At 44.3% G+C, this 16151-nt stretch overlaps 5 protein-coding genes across 5 annotated transcripts; 4 read left to right on the top strand and 1 right to left on the bottom strand.

Moving 5' to 3' along the window:
* Positions 1-12: 12 nt before the first annotated feature.
* On the top strand, positions 13-1199 carry B0H65DRAFT_50763 (uncharacterized protein). Its single transcript, XM_062828154.1, has one exon. It carries the CDS (start codon positions 180-182, stop codon positions 1062-1064), a length of 885 nt encoding a protein of 294 aa, XP_062686906.1. The 5' UTR covers positions 13-179; the 3' UTR covers positions 1065-1199.
* A 1382-nt stretch (positions 1200-2581) lies between these two features.
* B0H65DRAFT_50721 (uncharacterized protein) lies at positions 2582-2979 on the top strand. Its single transcript, XM_062828121.1, has one exon. It carries the CDS (start codon positions 2669-2671, stop codon positions 2870-2872), a length of 204 nt encoding a protein of 67 aa, XP_062686905.1. The 5' UTR covers positions 2582-2668; the 3' UTR covers positions 2873-2979.
* Positions 2980-3768: 789 nt separating this feature from the next.
* Positions 3769-7078, bottom strand: B0H65DRAFT_415414 (uncharacterized protein; the record flags this gene model as incomplete). Its single annotated transcript, XM_062823983.1, has 2 exons — positions 3769-4948; positions 5037-7078. 2 exons carry the CDS (start codon positions 7076-7078, stop codon positions 3769-3771), a joined length of 3222 nt encoding a protein of 1073 aa, XP_062686904.1.
* Positions 7079-8420: 1342 nt separating this feature from the next.
* On the top strand, positions 8421-9677 carry B0H65DRAFT_415141 (general substrate transporter; the record flags this gene model as incomplete). The annotated part of the gene is made up of 1 exon (XM_062823968.1): positions 8421-9677. A coding segment is annotated over one exon (1257 nt), but the record flags the coding sequence as incomplete, so codon positions are not given.
* A 160-nt stretch (positions 9678-9837) lies between these two features.
* B0H65DRAFT_50592 (uncharacterized protein) lies at positions 9838-11347 on the top strand. The gene is made up of 6 exons (XM_062828029.1): positions 9838-10059; positions 10143-10171; positions 10293-10367; positions 10417-10510; positions 10561-11250; positions 11338-11347. Exons 1-5 carry the CDS (start codon positions 9997-9999, stop codon positions 11119-11121), a joined length of 822 nt encoding a protein of 273 aa, XP_062686902.1. The 5' UTR covers positions 9838-9996; the 3' UTR covers positions 11122-11250; positions 11338-11347.
* The last annotated feature ends 4804 nt before the right edge of the window (positions 11348-16151 follow it).

Genomic DNA, 16151 nt, shown 5'->3' with positions numbered 1-16151 from the left:
GGTCCCACGCTACACCAACACTCCTTGGATTGATTGCACAACATAGACCACGTCGGCCACCTCATCTCACATAAACTCGACATTTATCAAGCCAGCTTTCAGCGTCTTTTCGAGATACCCAGCATCCTTTGCGCCATCTATCCATTCCAACTAGACCAACAACTATTCAAACCGACAAGATGCAGATCACCAGCCTTCTCGTCCTTGCCGGCGTCCTCGGCGCCTCGGCCATGCCTTCTGGCCACGCCCACCTCCACCGCGCCGCCCACCAGCAGCGTGACCTCAAGTTCTACAAGGCCGAAAAGCACTTCCCCATTCCCATCCCTTCCGCCACCTCCTCCTCCGTCGCCATTCCTTCCAGCACCACCGCTCCTGCGGCTGCTGCGACCTCTTCGGCTGCTGCGACCCAGGACGACGACGAGTATATTCCCTTCTGCGGCGAGAACAAGAACACCAAGCGCGTCACCTACGCTCAGATCATGTACACTGGCAACACTGGCACCACCAACGGCTGCAAGTGGAACTCCAACTTGATGACCGTCCCCAAGAGCATCGCCGACAAGTACAACAACCGCATGTTCTTCACCAACGTTGCCAACGAGCCCTACCAGGTTGTTTGCGGCAACAAGATGGGTTCCGACGGCGGCCTCAACGGCATGTTCAAGACCCCCGCCAACCAGCAGCTCGTCTTCACCCTCGCGCCTGGCCAGACCGAGGTCGTCGTCGCCGACGCCAACACCCAGGGTGTCTGCGCTTTTGCCCCCGAGGAGGTTCCTACCACTCAGAACGGCCAGTTTGCCGGTAACTGGGCCGAGTTCGACTTTGAGAACAGCAGCAACGGTGGCTGGTCTGGTGCCGACTGCTCTTCGCTTGTTGCCCAGGCTGCCGGTATGGACGTTCCCGGCTGCCAGATTTGCGGCCACGGCACCTGCTCCAGCATTCTCCCCGGTGGCGCCGGTACCAACGCCTACACCAAGGGTATGGAGGCTTTGGACGGTATTGGCCTCAACCTCATGGCCGACCTGCAGATCACCCTCAACATCAGTGTCGGCTTCAGCGGCTAAACGTTTCGTTCCCGAAATACAAACCTTGTCTCCGATTCATGACGATAACCGACGGTGCCTTGTAGGCAGCCTTATTCATGGCGGTTCAATGTGGTCGTTGCTATCTTGCTTTCTTGTTACATACTTCATGAAGGAGCGGCGTGGTGTGCTTGGAAAATTGATGCTTCCCCGGCGAGGGTACGGGCTACGTTATCTAGGCATTTGTTAATTGAATACCATTCTTGATGACTCGAATCCGTCGTTGGTCGTGTTGATATCCGTGTCTCTAGTGTACCTACTTCATCGTCTACCTGCGACATTCCTGTTTGCTGCAAGATCATGTGCGCCGGCAAAGCCAATAAACAGCAGCCGCACGATGTCACAGATACATACATTGAGCTGCGCGGCATTTTCCACAGCTTCTATACATATCCTTGAAGCCTTCTTCCTCGTTCGAATACGAGAAACAATGAGCACAAAACCGGTACCAGCTCCTGATGATCACGTCGATCAAACCCCAAATAACATCGCACAGGGCGGCACAGGGCTCCACGGCCCGGTCCCGCTTTGGGGGCCTTCTGGGGAATGCAATCAATGCGAACAAAGGCACAAAGAAACCACATTTCTGTTCGTGGTAAGCTTAATTGGATCCGAGTATTTGTGGTGCACGTGTGGTAGCACAAAGTGAGGGGGTTTAAGTTATGATTTTTTTTTTTCGTGGAACCATCCTTGGGTACCAAACGAGTAACGAGTCAGGGCCGGGGAGAGCCGGACGCTGGTGAGGGACTGGTGAGATGTCGTCAGAACAAGACTTTCAAGAAGTTTTTCGTTCCCATCTTCCGAGCGGTGTCGATCACCATCTGATATGCAGTAGTTGGGTTAAAGTTTCCACTTCCTTTTGCCACTTTTATTGCGTGCTTTCGGTGTCAGGGTGTGTCTTATGGTTTCTTCATTGAAGAAGCGGAATTCTCCGTCCGTTTGTTTTCTTTTCCCTTTTGTTCTTCGTCATGATTTCTGTTTGTTAACATTGTACGTTGTTCCGTGGTGTGCAGCCGGCCAGCCGGGTTGCAGGCCGGCAGCAGAACCGTATGCCGCGCTTCACGTGGTCCTCTCCTCGCCGAGCGCCTGTTCATAAAAAAAGCTCAGACGAACAAGATCCGGGTACGGTGGGTGTTTGGGTCTGGGTCTGAAGAAGTTTAGATGAATAGGCGGCAGCTCCGGCACCACGGACCGCATCGGCGGTGGTTGGCTCGGGTTCGGGCTTTCGCTCTGGACGATGGGAAACATCAAAACTAATGATTCCCGGCCGTTTTCCTCGCTCCCTTCACGCAGTCGACTCGAGCCCCCTGTCCGGAACCTGAAGAGAGGAAGCGATGACACCCGGTCGATCGATCTTCCCCGCCTGCCTGTCCCGGGTTCCCAAAGAAGGAAAGGACGATATCCGGCCATCTACTCGTCAGGTCTTCAAAACCGACCATCTGACTAGCGGGCGAGCCACTAGTCAGGGCCATTAATTCGTACACGACCATTAATTCGTACCGGATTCTTGTACCGAGACGGTATATGGTGTGCATGCATTGGATGTTCATCTAGGTGGAGTAAAAGTGCATCTAAGCCATGTTTGCATGCGGGTAAGACCAATAACCGGTTTAGCGTGGGAGACTTTGGCGCCAAGGGTTTTTGCTAGCCATTCAAAGTCGCTCCCGCGGTACGAATTAATGGTCGTGTACGAATTAATGGCCCTGACTAGGGGGTTTCCTCCTAGTCAGACGGTCGATTTTGTAGACCTGACGAGTATTCCTTCCGTCCCTTGTAGTTGTTATGCTTAGGTATTCCAACCTACACCCGCACCCTCGATGACCCGGTTCCATAAAGGATAATAAGACCTCTGCAAAGACAACTTGACATCATCTATCTCCTTACCTTATGCCCATCTACCTTCTTTGCTCTTTTGTCCACTCGTCCCCTGAGAATTCAAGCGGGGTTCAACCCAAAACTTGGACACGTCACGAATCCATGTCTTACGTCCTACATCTCCCCAGCTTATGTGATAACGGTTTTGGAAGTTATTGTTGCTGACTGCTGCTGAGTTCTGACTGCTGTAACGGTACCTTGCATTCTTACTGCAGCCGTCAATCTATTCTCACGCAGGTAGGTAGGTAGAGGTACGTATGGCAGAACCATACATTCATCGCATGACATACGTGACGCAAGGGAAGGTACCTTAGCTCTCTCTCCTAAGCGGCAAGCGCGCGCTGTGGACCTACGCGCCGTTGTATGCATGTGTTGTGCCTGCGTCCCGTTGCGTATCTAGTTAGCAGGTAAATGAGCTGCGAAGCTGGCATCTTTCTTTGGGTTGGGGTGTGCATGATGTCTGTATGCCGTGGTAACGGTTGTGCGTTGTGCGCTGTGCATTGCTGTGAAACATCAGAAGCGCTTTCATTTTAATTTCATACTTTCCCCGCGTCTTGTATTCCGTGAGAATGGGGATACCGAGATGGTCGCAGTTTCGTCTCCTCGAGGTTCCATAATTGTGTTATAGTTGCACAGTTGTTGAAGGACACGTGGGACCATGGCTGTGGGTTGGGTTGGGATTCATGAGGGAGACGGGTTGTATAATGCTTTTGTGCTTTGATAGGGTATGCTAGTTCGGAATGATGTGCTTTGTATGGGGTCAAACATCCAAGATAACAGCCTCCTTGTTGTAAGTGCAATACCTCCACCTTCAAATCAAAGGCTCCAAGTCAAACGAGAAACTCATCTCCTCAACCTTGACGAGCAAATCCTCCCTCACACCCGGCCCGCAAGCTGCCGTGCCCACACCTGCAACCTTTGCGTCAAGCCTCAGCAGCGTAGCGTCCTCTTCCACAAGATCGCAAGGATGATTTGCCTCTTCTAAAACCTTTGCGTTATGTCTCGTCACCACAAAGCTGAAGTTCCTCTCGCAATTTTTCGACCACTGAGCGCTCCCTGCTATAGCCCGTAGCCCGGCCCCTTGAGGCTCACGGATGGTTACCCACCTCGTTCCCATGCGGTTGCCGTTCTCCTGCGGTACTTCATAAGGGGTCTGAAGATCGGCGACGTGGTCGACAGACCAATTGCCGACGCGTTGTGCAGTGCGCTTGTCAGGATAGGATTCTCCCGGTCCTAGGCCGAACCACTTCACGGCATCGAGGCGGCGTGGAAGACGGAGATCGAGACCCACACGGGGAATGTGGGCGGGGAGTGTGTTGACGTAGTCGGAAGACTGAGGTTTGAGGGTTATCACGATGCGAATAACGCCAGCGGCAGTGATTTCGTGGACCGTATGGGCAAGGTAGCCCCAGGAAAGAATTGGCGGTGAATGGAATGTTTTGGTCGTAATCACAACCTTGTCATCAGTGGCAGAAACGTCGAAGGAGCGGAGCTGGCTGGTCATGGCATGGACGCCGAATCGCTTCCAGTACGGGAGGGAAATAGGGTTATCATTGTCGGTGGGTGGACGCCAAAAGGAAGGAATAATGGCCGCGCCAGTTGACGGATTGGGCTCTAAGAGGGGAGCACCGCTGGCTGTCCAGCTGGTGATATGGCCTTGTGCATTGTCGAAATTGACGGAGAAGTTATGTCCCGTGATAGTTGTTCGAGCGCCAGATGATTCGCATCGGAGCGGAAGGTTCACAAGTGACTGTAAAGACAGCAGACCGTGATATTTTCCATGATCAGACCAAAGCTGGAACTGAGCCCAGGCAACTTCCTGGCCCTGCTCCGCCCACGCTGTCGAACATTTCAGGCGGAATGAGACGGTTAACCACATATCGTCTGATAGTTGCCGTAAGGGTCGACGGCCTAGAGTCAGGTTGACCAACTCTGATGATTGTGGGGGGATATGTGGCAGTTCCAAGACCCCAGTGCCATGCAAAAAGGTACTGAAAAAGGCAGATTTGTGCAAAATGGTACTAGGCAAGGCAGATTTGTTAGAGGCGCGGCGCAAAGTTTGAGTTGACAGGATTTTACCTAGTGGCATTGATGAAAGACTCCAGTTTCCAGGTCGCGGTTAGATGATCGAGGGAGACAAAGTCGTACAAGTTCGTAATCTTCAGCCAACAGTTTGCACTTAAACCGTTGTAAGAAACCCATTGGGTCTCTATAGGCTGATACACTTTCTGTAGCTCGAGTAGGCCAGGTGTCGGTTTATGAGTGCTGTACAAAAGACCGTCCATGACAAACGTTCCGTCATTAGGGACATCGCCGAAATCACCCCCGTAAGCGTAATAGGACTTGCCATCAGGGTCTTCTTTCCATAGACCGTGGTTGGCCCATTCCCATATAAAGCCTCCCTGAAGGCGAGGGTAAGTGCGAAATGCCTTTTCGTAATCCTCGAGCCAGCCAGGTCCGTTTCCCATTGCGTGCGCGTATTCGCAAAGCACTATGGGCTTCTCGAAGGTGCCATCGGACCTAACGCCTTCAGTCGCGGCAAGGCTGATCAACCGCTCAACTGATGGATACATGTAAGAGTACATGTCAGCAGACTCAGCGTGAGGGTCTCCTTCGTAGTGGACTAGCCTTGTCGGGTCGATATCTTTTGCAAGCTCGTACATGGCTCTGTGGTTTTGACCGTAGAAAGCCTCGTTACCCAAGGACCATATAATGACAGAGGCGTGGTTCTTGTCCCTGTGTATGAGCTGGGCCATGCGATCCAAGTACGCAGCTTTCCAGGACGGGTTGTCACTGGTAAATTTGGCGGCATGGGCAAAAGTTAGCTTTTTTCGCTCTTCATAATCCACCTCTTCAGGTATATCTAAGGGACGTGCAATGGCGTCGTAGAACCCGTGACATTCCAGATCTGCCTCGTCTATGACCCAGAGACCGAGCTCATCGGCGAGGTCTAGAAGCTTTGGGTGAGATGGGTAATGGCTGCATCGTAACGCGTTGATGTTGTGTGTCTTCATGAGCAGGAGATCCTTTCTGATGAAGTCCAGCGGTACAGCACGTCCAAAGGAAGGGTGATGGTCGTGTCGGTTGACGCCGCGGAATCTGATGGGCTGTCCGTTGACGCAAATCAGTCCGTTCTTCAGCTCGACTTTGCGGAAACCGACCTTTTGTTCAACCAGGTGGGTCTGAATCATATCGCCGACCTCGAGCTGTATCCTGACGGTGTAAAGAATTGGGCTCTCCGCTGTCCATTGGTACACATCGTTGATCGGGATCTTGATCATCACCTTTCTACTGCCAAACCCCTTGTCGCTGACAGAATAGACCGTTTGCCAACTAGGATCTCCAATGATTACGACTACCTCTGAGTGAGACTCTGTTTTGACATTGATCTCGGCAATGAGTGTTCCATTCTTGTATCCGGGGTCGAGATCTGTCCGTAAGAACCAGTCCTCGATGCGAGTTTGGGGGAAGGACAAGAGATGTACGTCGCGGAAAATGCCCGAAAGCCACCACTGATCCTGGTCTTCGATGTAGGAGCCGTCTGACCATTGGTAAACCCGGACAACGAGCTCGTTGGGACCAGCTCGATCGACGTACTCGGTTACGTCAAATTCGGAAGGGTTCCTGGACCCTTGAGCGTAGCCGATGAGAACACCATTGACCCAAACGTGGTAGGCGCTGTCAACACCGTCGAATCGCAAGCGCAGCTGGTCGGTAGACTCCCACGAGCCAGGCACAAAAAAGGAGCGACGATAGGTGCCAGTAGGATTTTCCGAAGGCACAAAGGGCGGGCAGACGGGAATTGGGTATTGGACGTTGGTGTAGTGCGGGATACCGTGGCCTTGAAGCTGCCAGTGACCGGGAACCTGGATGGTAGTCCACTGGTCTTTTGTCTTGTGCTCGTCAGTCGATTTTTGTCCATCTTTTGCGGTCGGATCCGGAGCAGCTAGAGGACTCGAGGCGTAGTGAAAGTCCCACTGGCCATTGAGCGAGAGAGAAGCATCCTTTGGGATGTAGTATGTTCGTGGAGGCAGAGTGTTCCGCCGGAAGACAGACTCGTTGCAGTAGTCGGGTGTGCCGTCGACCTCTTGAGGAGGGATGCCTCGAGAATGGGAGGCCATGGTTGCAGGAAAGACCGGTCCTTGGTAGAAGGACGGGAAGAGAGGTGTTATCGTGGGGGAATCTGAAGACAGGATGCCGGCCAAGTGGCCAGGCGTTTATATTTCAGGAAGCCGAGGCAGGTCATATCGTTGAAGCCGGCTGATCAATGTTGTTTTGTGTCTTGCCGCATCAACCGATCATCGGCATCGGTTCCAATGCGACGTCGTCTTGAACACGGTGAAAGGCGAGACTTGTCCGGTGATTGTCGTGAGGGGTTGAAGCAACCCCACATTCTTCTGCATACAAAAGTACATGTTCCCTTGGAGGCCATATCTTGCACCAATCACACTCGATACGCGTGGCTCAGGTTGTGAAAGGATTCTTCCTTCCCAAGTTCGTTTGCAGGTGAACAGGAAAGTCAATCAAACAGAGAAAAGGACGGCTCCTTCCCGTCACCAAGAAAACGAAAAGAAGCTAGCCGTTTGTGGGTTAGCACACCGGTTCAACTGTCATGACCTTGCCATGGCTGGGGGGAAATGCGGGGGAAGCACACCTGTCGGGGAAGTCGGAGCCAGCCCAATTGTGGAAGGAGATTGGTTGGTGCGGTTAGGTGCCTTTCCGTCCCCCCCAACCAGCACTCCAACATCGCTCTGTTCTCCAACTTCCACTTTTGCTCCTTTCTTCATTCTCACTTGCAGCCCATCGATGCCAGCGACCATGATCTCTATAGCAAAGTCACATTGCCACGGCTTTTGCCCGTTGTCTCTCCTTCAATCGTTTGTTTATTCCTCTCCTTCGGCAGAGTAACAGACCGGACGATACAGTACCAGTCGTCACTTTAACAGACAGCCCTTGTCTCGTCCATTTCCTCACTCACTGACCATCCAGATGTTCAGAATAACCATCACGGTCTTCTATGTTTACACACCCTGGATAGGGATACTTAAGCATGCGGGGTCCCACCTCTCCAGATCCGGAGGAAAAGAGACCGACCCTGTCACCGTTTCCCCAGATTTGCCCTCCAGAATTCGCCATCACGATGCACCTGATGTCTGGGGCCCCGGACCAACCCTGGTTATAACACTCTTGACAGTCACACCCTCCAAGTTCTCCTTCGGCATGGCAGCCCATAAAGGTGCCGACGGGTGCAAAAGCAACATCAGCATGCAGGGCTGCACCAATACAAAAAGCCTGGACCCATGACCGTCCAGCCATGGACGGCGGAAGGCCATCTGAGGAACTCATCATCGCTTTGCCTTCGTTGTATAAAAGGGCACGATGACCTCTTCGCTTTCCACCTCGAAGAGGTGTCTCTGATGATTTGCTCTTTCTCCGCATAACCCCATACCAGCCACTTAACATGGCACCTGCGTGCAAGCCACAACTCACACCAAATCCCAGTTCCTGGGTGGTCGTTTTGTCCTCGGTTTCGGCGTCAGCTTCTGTTGCGTATCGGCCCCTTGCTATGTCAGCGAGATGGCTCATCCCAAGTGGCGCGGCACCCTGACGGGTTTGTATAACACGACCTGGTACATTGGCTCCATTATCGCTTCGTGGGTCGTTTATGGTTGCTCCTACATTGAAAACAACGAAAACGCATGGCGAATTCCCATCTGGTGCCAGATGATCACCTCTGGCATCGTGTGCTTGGGGGTCTTTTGGTTGCCCGAGAGTCCCAGATGGCTCATGGCCCAAGACAGATACGAAGAGGCTGCCAAAGTACTGGCCACCTACCACGGCGAAGGCCAACTCGACAATCCTCTGATACAGCTGCAACTTAAGGAAATGGCCAATCAGATCTCGTCAGAGGCATCCGACAAGAAGTGGTACGATTATCACGAGCTTTGGAACACTCACTCCGCCCGTCGCCGCCTTATTTGCGTCCTCGGCATGGCCTGCTTTGGCCAGGTCAGCGGCAATAGCCTGTCCTCATATTACATGGTCAATATGCTCAAGTCAGCCGGTATTACCGACGAGCACAAGGTATTGGCGCTGAACGGTATCAACCCGGCCTTGTCGCTCATCGGCGCCGTAACGGGAGCACGCATGACCGATGTCGTTGGCCGCCGTCCTCTTCTGCTCTACACAATCGTCTTCTCTTCCATCTGCTTCGCCATCATGACGGGTACCAGTAAACTCGCAATGCCGGGCCACGTTGGCAACCTTGACGACGCTGGCACTCAGGCTCTTACCCCATCCCAACGTGCTGCCGCTAACACCACCATTGCCTTTATCTTCATATTTGGCATTGTCTTTTCTTTCGGATGGACGGCCTTACAGTCCATGTATATTGCGGAGACACTCCCCACAGCTACCCGCGCAAAAGGCACTGCTGTCGGAAATTTCGCATCCGCTGCCTCGTCTGTCGTTCTTCAATATTCCTCCGGGCCTGCTTTCGAGAAGATTGGGTATTACTTTTATCTTGTTTTCGTGTTTTGGGACCTCATCGAAGGTGTCGTGATCTTCTTCTATTTCCCTGAAACCAAGGATCGCACCCTTGAAGAACTCGAGGAAGTGTTCTCGGCTCCTAACCCGGTCAAGAAGAGCCTGGAAAAGAGGAGTGCGCAGACAGTATTGAACACCATGGGAGCGCTGGACGACGAGAAAGTCACAATCTAGCTCAATCAATGGGACTCGCGCGTGGATAAATGGAGGTTAAGCGCATGATTTAAACGGCCAATCAATGTTTTCAACGGCCCTACTTTCACATGTTGATGTTGCTATAAGAGAGTACACCCCTTGTCTCTCTAGACTTAGTCTCCGCCTTCCCCGCAATATTAGGGCCAGGGGGTTATGGCTGGAATGCCCCGGACCGTCGCGTCCCTTTCTTCCCTCTCCACCTCTCAACGCCAGGTCCTAAATAGCAGCCCTTTTCCATCGGTCCGCTTCGGATCCAGCTAATAGTGTCGATCCTGCATGGAAGTAATGATGATCCAAGATGGCCATGGAGAACGACACCAGTAGCGGGCCATCCAGGAAGCGGCTCAGAACGTCCCACGCAGTGAGTTTTGTTCTTTCCTAGAATCTTGGCTTCATGTTGCCCAGGTTAAAGTGATCATCCGCTTATGCAACTTACTATCCAAGTGTGACCTGTGCCGGTCCAGAAAAATAAGGTTCGTTGATCGCCTTATCGTTCCCTTGGCTACCTGCATGTGCATATGCAAAGTTGCTATGCCGTTGTGGATGGAGGTTTCTTGAACCTGGAATCCAGGCCGCTTACTGTCTTGATGACAGATGTGACGGTAATACGCCATGTGCGGCTTGTTTCGCAACTGAAAACGACTGCACTTATGGATCAGAAGCCAACTCGTGAGCGATACCATCACGCCTGTCATTCCTCAACTGAACGGACCACTAGCTGGCATATACACCACAGGAGGGGAAAGAGCGATCTCATTCTAGAAGGAGTGTTGCGTCTTGAAAAGTATCTTCACGAGTTGAATGCAAACATTGTCAGCTGCCCACCTCACTCGTCGCACCTCGGGGGCTGACACTTATATAGGCAGCATCGCCACACTTGGTTAACCGCAGTTCTTCTCATCCTGTACTGTCACCCGCGGTCGGCTCATCAGTTGGGAGAGGGAGCTTCTCCGGCGGCTCCTTAACTGACCTGCGAATTACGCCTCGCCTTACCCTCTGCCCACATCCGGACGAACTAGACAACGTCAACAACCTGGAGAATGCGGTTCTAGAGTCACGGCGCACTTCTACAACGGAGTCAATTCTGCAATGGCCCCATTTCGATGTCTTTCCCAGTCTTCGCAATGACTACACTTCCATCTTTCACCTTGAGCAGTCTCGTCCTCGCATCAGAACGAAGACAGCATACATCCATCCGTATATGACAGAAGAAGAAGTCGACAGCATTTTGGGCGCCTTCGAGCATGCCGTCAACTTCTGGTATCCTACAACGTCACGCGATCAGCTGCAGGACGCTCGGACGATGATCACGAACGGAAACTTTGACGATGACGATGGGCTCCGCGTCTGCCTTGCTTTACTCACTATGGCACTGGGTTGTGCAAGCAAGGTGACGGCGGGCTTGATGGAAGGCCCTCCCTGAGAGTGAACAGAGACGCAGAGCAATCTATCGTGCAACAGGGGATATGTACTTCGAGAGTGCGCTCAAGAAGCTCTACGTTGCCCACATGGATGTCAACTCCATCGCCACACAATGTTTTTTCTTCGTTGCGTGAGTTTCTTTGTCTTCAGCACGCCTTAACCACCCTTCACCTTCTCCAGCTCTCTTTCCGACTGACACTGATCCCTCAAACTTCAGCCTTTACTTCGCCTTCCTTCGCCGTCCCCTCCAGGCTTGGGAGTACATCTCCGCCGCAGCTTCCAAGTGTCTCCTCCTCCTTTCGGGCCCTGCTAGGGGGGCACTAGTCCTTTTGCTCCGGGGGCACTTATACCCCTAGGGGTTAGGGCTATCTATGTGTAAATATCAGAGTGTATTTTTGGTAATACCGCCAATGGTGTTGATAGCCACGCAAGGCGGGTCGTGCCCGCCAGCCGCCCAGCCGTACGTGCTGCCTCCTTCCTACCCGTTGGGGAGAGTGGAGCAGTTCCTGTCTGTTCCCCAACTCTGCTAGGCAGAGTTGGTCACAAAACCACCGGACATTACAAAACCCCAACGGACAGCAAAAATCGGGCATTTTCTATAGGGATTTTCTATAGTATTTAATTACACAAGAACTAATAGTCCAAACATAACCAAAACCTATATATAGGTTTATAAGTAGTTATATAACGTAAATATAATTTTTATTTTGTCCTCCTTCTTAAGCTACAAGTTTTATTTCCAGTCTTTAATAAGTATGAAAATTACGTATTTATACTAAAAATTCTATATAATTCTAAGATGCGTGCAACCTTTTAATGTATTAATATTAGTATATAGAATATAGCCGCTATATTATATAATTAACGTTTCTATATAATATAGTTAAAATATCTTTTTAAATAAGTATTTAATTCTATTATTTATTTTCTATTAAATGAGACGTTGAACAATTACTTTGATATGAGTTTCCAATTTATATACAGTATTATATTAGATTTATTAAAGTTATCGAATATTTATGAGAATACTCAAATTATATATATAGTTTAGTTTAGTTTGTTATTCAGATTTATTTATTATTTTTAATAATTCAAATTAAATTAAAATTAAATATAAATTAATAAAGTATGATTATCTAATTAGAGTTGTATATTTCTATTATACGAATATTAAACAGTATTAGAAATAATATTATAATATATATAATAAGTTACTAGTAGTTTTGGATTTATTGAAATCTTTTACTTAATTTAATTTATATTTAAAATAAAACCGTTTACTTTTTTTAAATGGATTATTCTATCTATTTTATTTTTTAGCCGTAACAGTTTTATTTAGAACTTTATATTTATATTAATTATTACTTTTCATTTAAACTAATCACTTTGCTTCATTTAAAAATTAGCTTATATATATATTAATATTAATTATTAATTTTAAATTTAATACTTCACTTACTTTCAATTATAATTAATTACTATACCTTTTTTTAAAAAGGTTGTTTTATATATATTAATCTTATTTTACAATTTCGAATATAATTATTGTAAAACGTATAAATTAATTAATATATATTTTAAATAAAACATTTAATAAGGTTCTATAAAGAGAAAACCGGAAAAAGAAGTATTTATAAAGTAAAGCAAGCTAATTATCCTTTTAAAAGGATATACATATATATATATATATATAGGTGGAGGAATAATTAGTAAAATCACCAATTTAATTAATTAAATTTTATAAGTTAATTAAAGGTTTATTTAATATATATTATTAAATAATTTTCATTACGGGTATTATTTCTATAAAAATTATTTTACTTATTTTATATTAATATTAATTATATTATCTTCCATAAAAAGATTATATTACATATATAAATCATGCTTTTTAACTTTGAATCAATGATTTCGTTTAGTTGTCATTTAAATTAAATATTTTACTCAACTTTACTTAAGAAGTATTATCTTCTTTATAATAATTATAAAATATATATTAACCTTGTTTTTTAATTTCAAATTGATTATTTTATTAATTCAATATTTTAACTAATTACTTTTCTACTTTAATATTTTATTTATATATTAACGGTAATTACAACCTTTGAATTATGGAAATTAATTTAATTACTTAATATTTAAACTTATTTTTTATTAGCTTATTATTTTATTCTTTTAATATTTTGTAATCTTATTACCTTATTTCTATATTAATTGTATTTACTACCTTTATATAAAGAAAATTAACTTATTATTATAAGGTTAATTTATAATGTCGTTATATAATATTATTTACCATATATTATATTTAAAATTAATATTATAGTTTAAAGATCTATATGTATTAGTTATATATATAATAATTATATATAATTATATATATATTATAAAACTAACTTATAATTACTATCTAGTTATAATATTATTACGGTAATAGTTGCCGGATTAATATACACTTTCTAATTAATTATATTATCATAATTAATATTTTACAACTTTAATACCGAGGTAGTAAATAAATGAATTATATATATATATATATATATTATAGGTTTATTACTAAGATTATCCCTTATAAATTACATATATATTCTATAACTTTTTTTTTCCTTATATAATTATATAAGTTTTAGTTTACCCCTAACGTTTAACATCGCTTTATTCTATAATAACATACGTATATAAAGACTAATTTATGTAAACTTTCCCTTATATAATTAATATTCTATATATCTTTCCCTTTTTTCTACTTTGTATAATAACGTATATTTTACTATACTTCTAATAATACTTCGCCCTATAATATTTATTTATTTTATATTTAAATTAATTACTTAATTATTATAAAATTAATTTTATAACCTTTATTATACGTAGTATCATTATAACTTACTATTATAATTAATTATATTTTTATATAAACTATAAATAATCTTCAAAAGTATTATAAGTTAATTAATTAAAGTACCTTATAACAACATATTTTATTTAGAATTAATTATTTAAAAATAATTTACATTTATTTCATCTATCCTTTATATAATTCTATGTTTTTTATATTAATACTATATTTTTTATTCTAAATATTAATTGTTCTTCTATTCTATTTACTATTTCAATATAAAGAAAATTAACTTATTTACCTTATAATAAAATTAATTACTTTATACTTGAATTATTTTATTATTATATTTATATATTAACTACAATTATTACTGTAATAAGTAATAAATTAATTTACTTATTTTATATTAGTATTAAATATCTTATTATATAATTATTTTATTACTCTATAAGTCTATTAATTATAATTATTATTTTTATATAAAAAAAGGTTAATTTACTTATATTATATTTAAATTAGTTACTTAAATACCTTATTACCCTATTTATAAATTAAGTACAATTACGATTTCTATATAGCAGAAATTAATTTAATTACTTTATATTAAATACTAATTTAATGTGACGAACGGCAGTCTTGATCTGCCTAAGTGGGATAGCTGAAAGTAAAGACTATCAAGTGCAGTTCGGTGAAGCCAAAGGGTTCACAACAAGTATCGTTATACGTGTCTCTGGTGACGATGGTCTATTGACTACTGTCGAACTATCTGACAATCTGAGTTCTCCAGTCGTCCCTTTATATCCCACATGTCTGTCGTGGTGTATCCTATTCTCTGGTACTCGCTGGCTCATCCCGAGTTCCTGCTTACTTTGAGTTCTTGCTCACCGTGAGCGCCTGCTCACTTGTGAGCACCTGCTCACCGTGAGCACTTGCCCACTGGTGAGCGCCCTTGGTTGACGTGCGCCCTCTGGTCCAATCCCCGTTTGGGGTTACACTGCCCTGTCTTGGCATGACTGTTGTGTCCCGATGGCTTGGTCGGCCCGTGTACTCGCTTAAGTTCGTAACATCCGCTACGTATTTATATCCTATCGGTAACGGCTTAATTCCTATAAAAAGAGTTATTAACGTATTAGAATTATAGAAGAAAGTAGGTTCAAGTGCCTATGGATAGCGTAAATATAAGAGACATTAAAGTAAGTAGAGGAATAAAGATATATTAATAGTTAATTTCGATAATTTTGGAGGCGAATTCGACCGGCTATTTATATCGTTATAAACTCTATTTTATAATAGCTAAGTCCACGACGGCTCCGAACCGTTCCAACGCTATACTATGGCGTTATATTGTACGAGTCTAACGCTTAATAGGTCCCTAGCGACCTGATAATTTATAGGAGTGCCCTAACTATTGAAATACTAGAAATTTAGAAATTTTATATTAAAAAAATTAATTGATTTAATTATACTTCGATAAGTAGTAGATTAAATATTATATTTATAATTAATAAATTATATAAAGGTAATATTAAATTAATAGATAGGTACGATTATATAATACGTTACCTCTTTAAATATCTAGTAGATTATTTAGATTTGGGTCTATTATTGGGAGGAGTGTCGTTACTACAGTAATTAGAATTACCGATATAATTAGATTTCAATTTTAGAATATACGTAGGTACCTCTTATATTAATAGTATCGAGATAAAGTATAGTATAGTTAGCTATATTATATTTGTTACGATTGGGCTGGTATTTTAGAAATTAAAGAAATAAACGTGTATAATATTACATATAATAGAAGTAGAATTTATAAATTTCGTCCTAGTGGTTAGATTTGGTAATTAGATAGTATAAATATTAGAGGAGTTCGGTTTGGTACAATTGTAGCGTATCCTTTTTATAGATAGTGCTAACGCGAAAATTACGGTTTTTAGAACCTTTAGAAGAAACCGTTATATTGATATACAGTTAAGATAGGTTATAGAACAGATAGAATAAAAAAGGTGTAAGGTTATTCACATTCCTAGTATTAATATAGTAGCCGATGGCTTAACGAAAGGCCTTAAGGCGGATAAATATGGAAAATTTGTAAAGATGTTGGGCTTTATAAGAAGGGATATTTCCTGGCTTTAAAATACTAAAAAGAAGGAGGATACTTGAATTTGTTTATATATATATAAATC

This window comes from Neurospora tetraspora (assembly GCF_033439725.1).
Source record: "Neurospora tetraspora strain CBS 560.94 chromosome Unknown B0H65scaffold_1, whole genome shotgun sequence".
Lineage (NCBI taxonomy): Eukaryota > Fungi > Ascomycota > Sordariomycetes > Sordariales > Sordariaceae > Neurospora > Neurospora tetraspora.
Note: the sequence above shows the minus strand (reverse complement) of the source record. Positions and strands in the feature narration are given on the sequence as shown.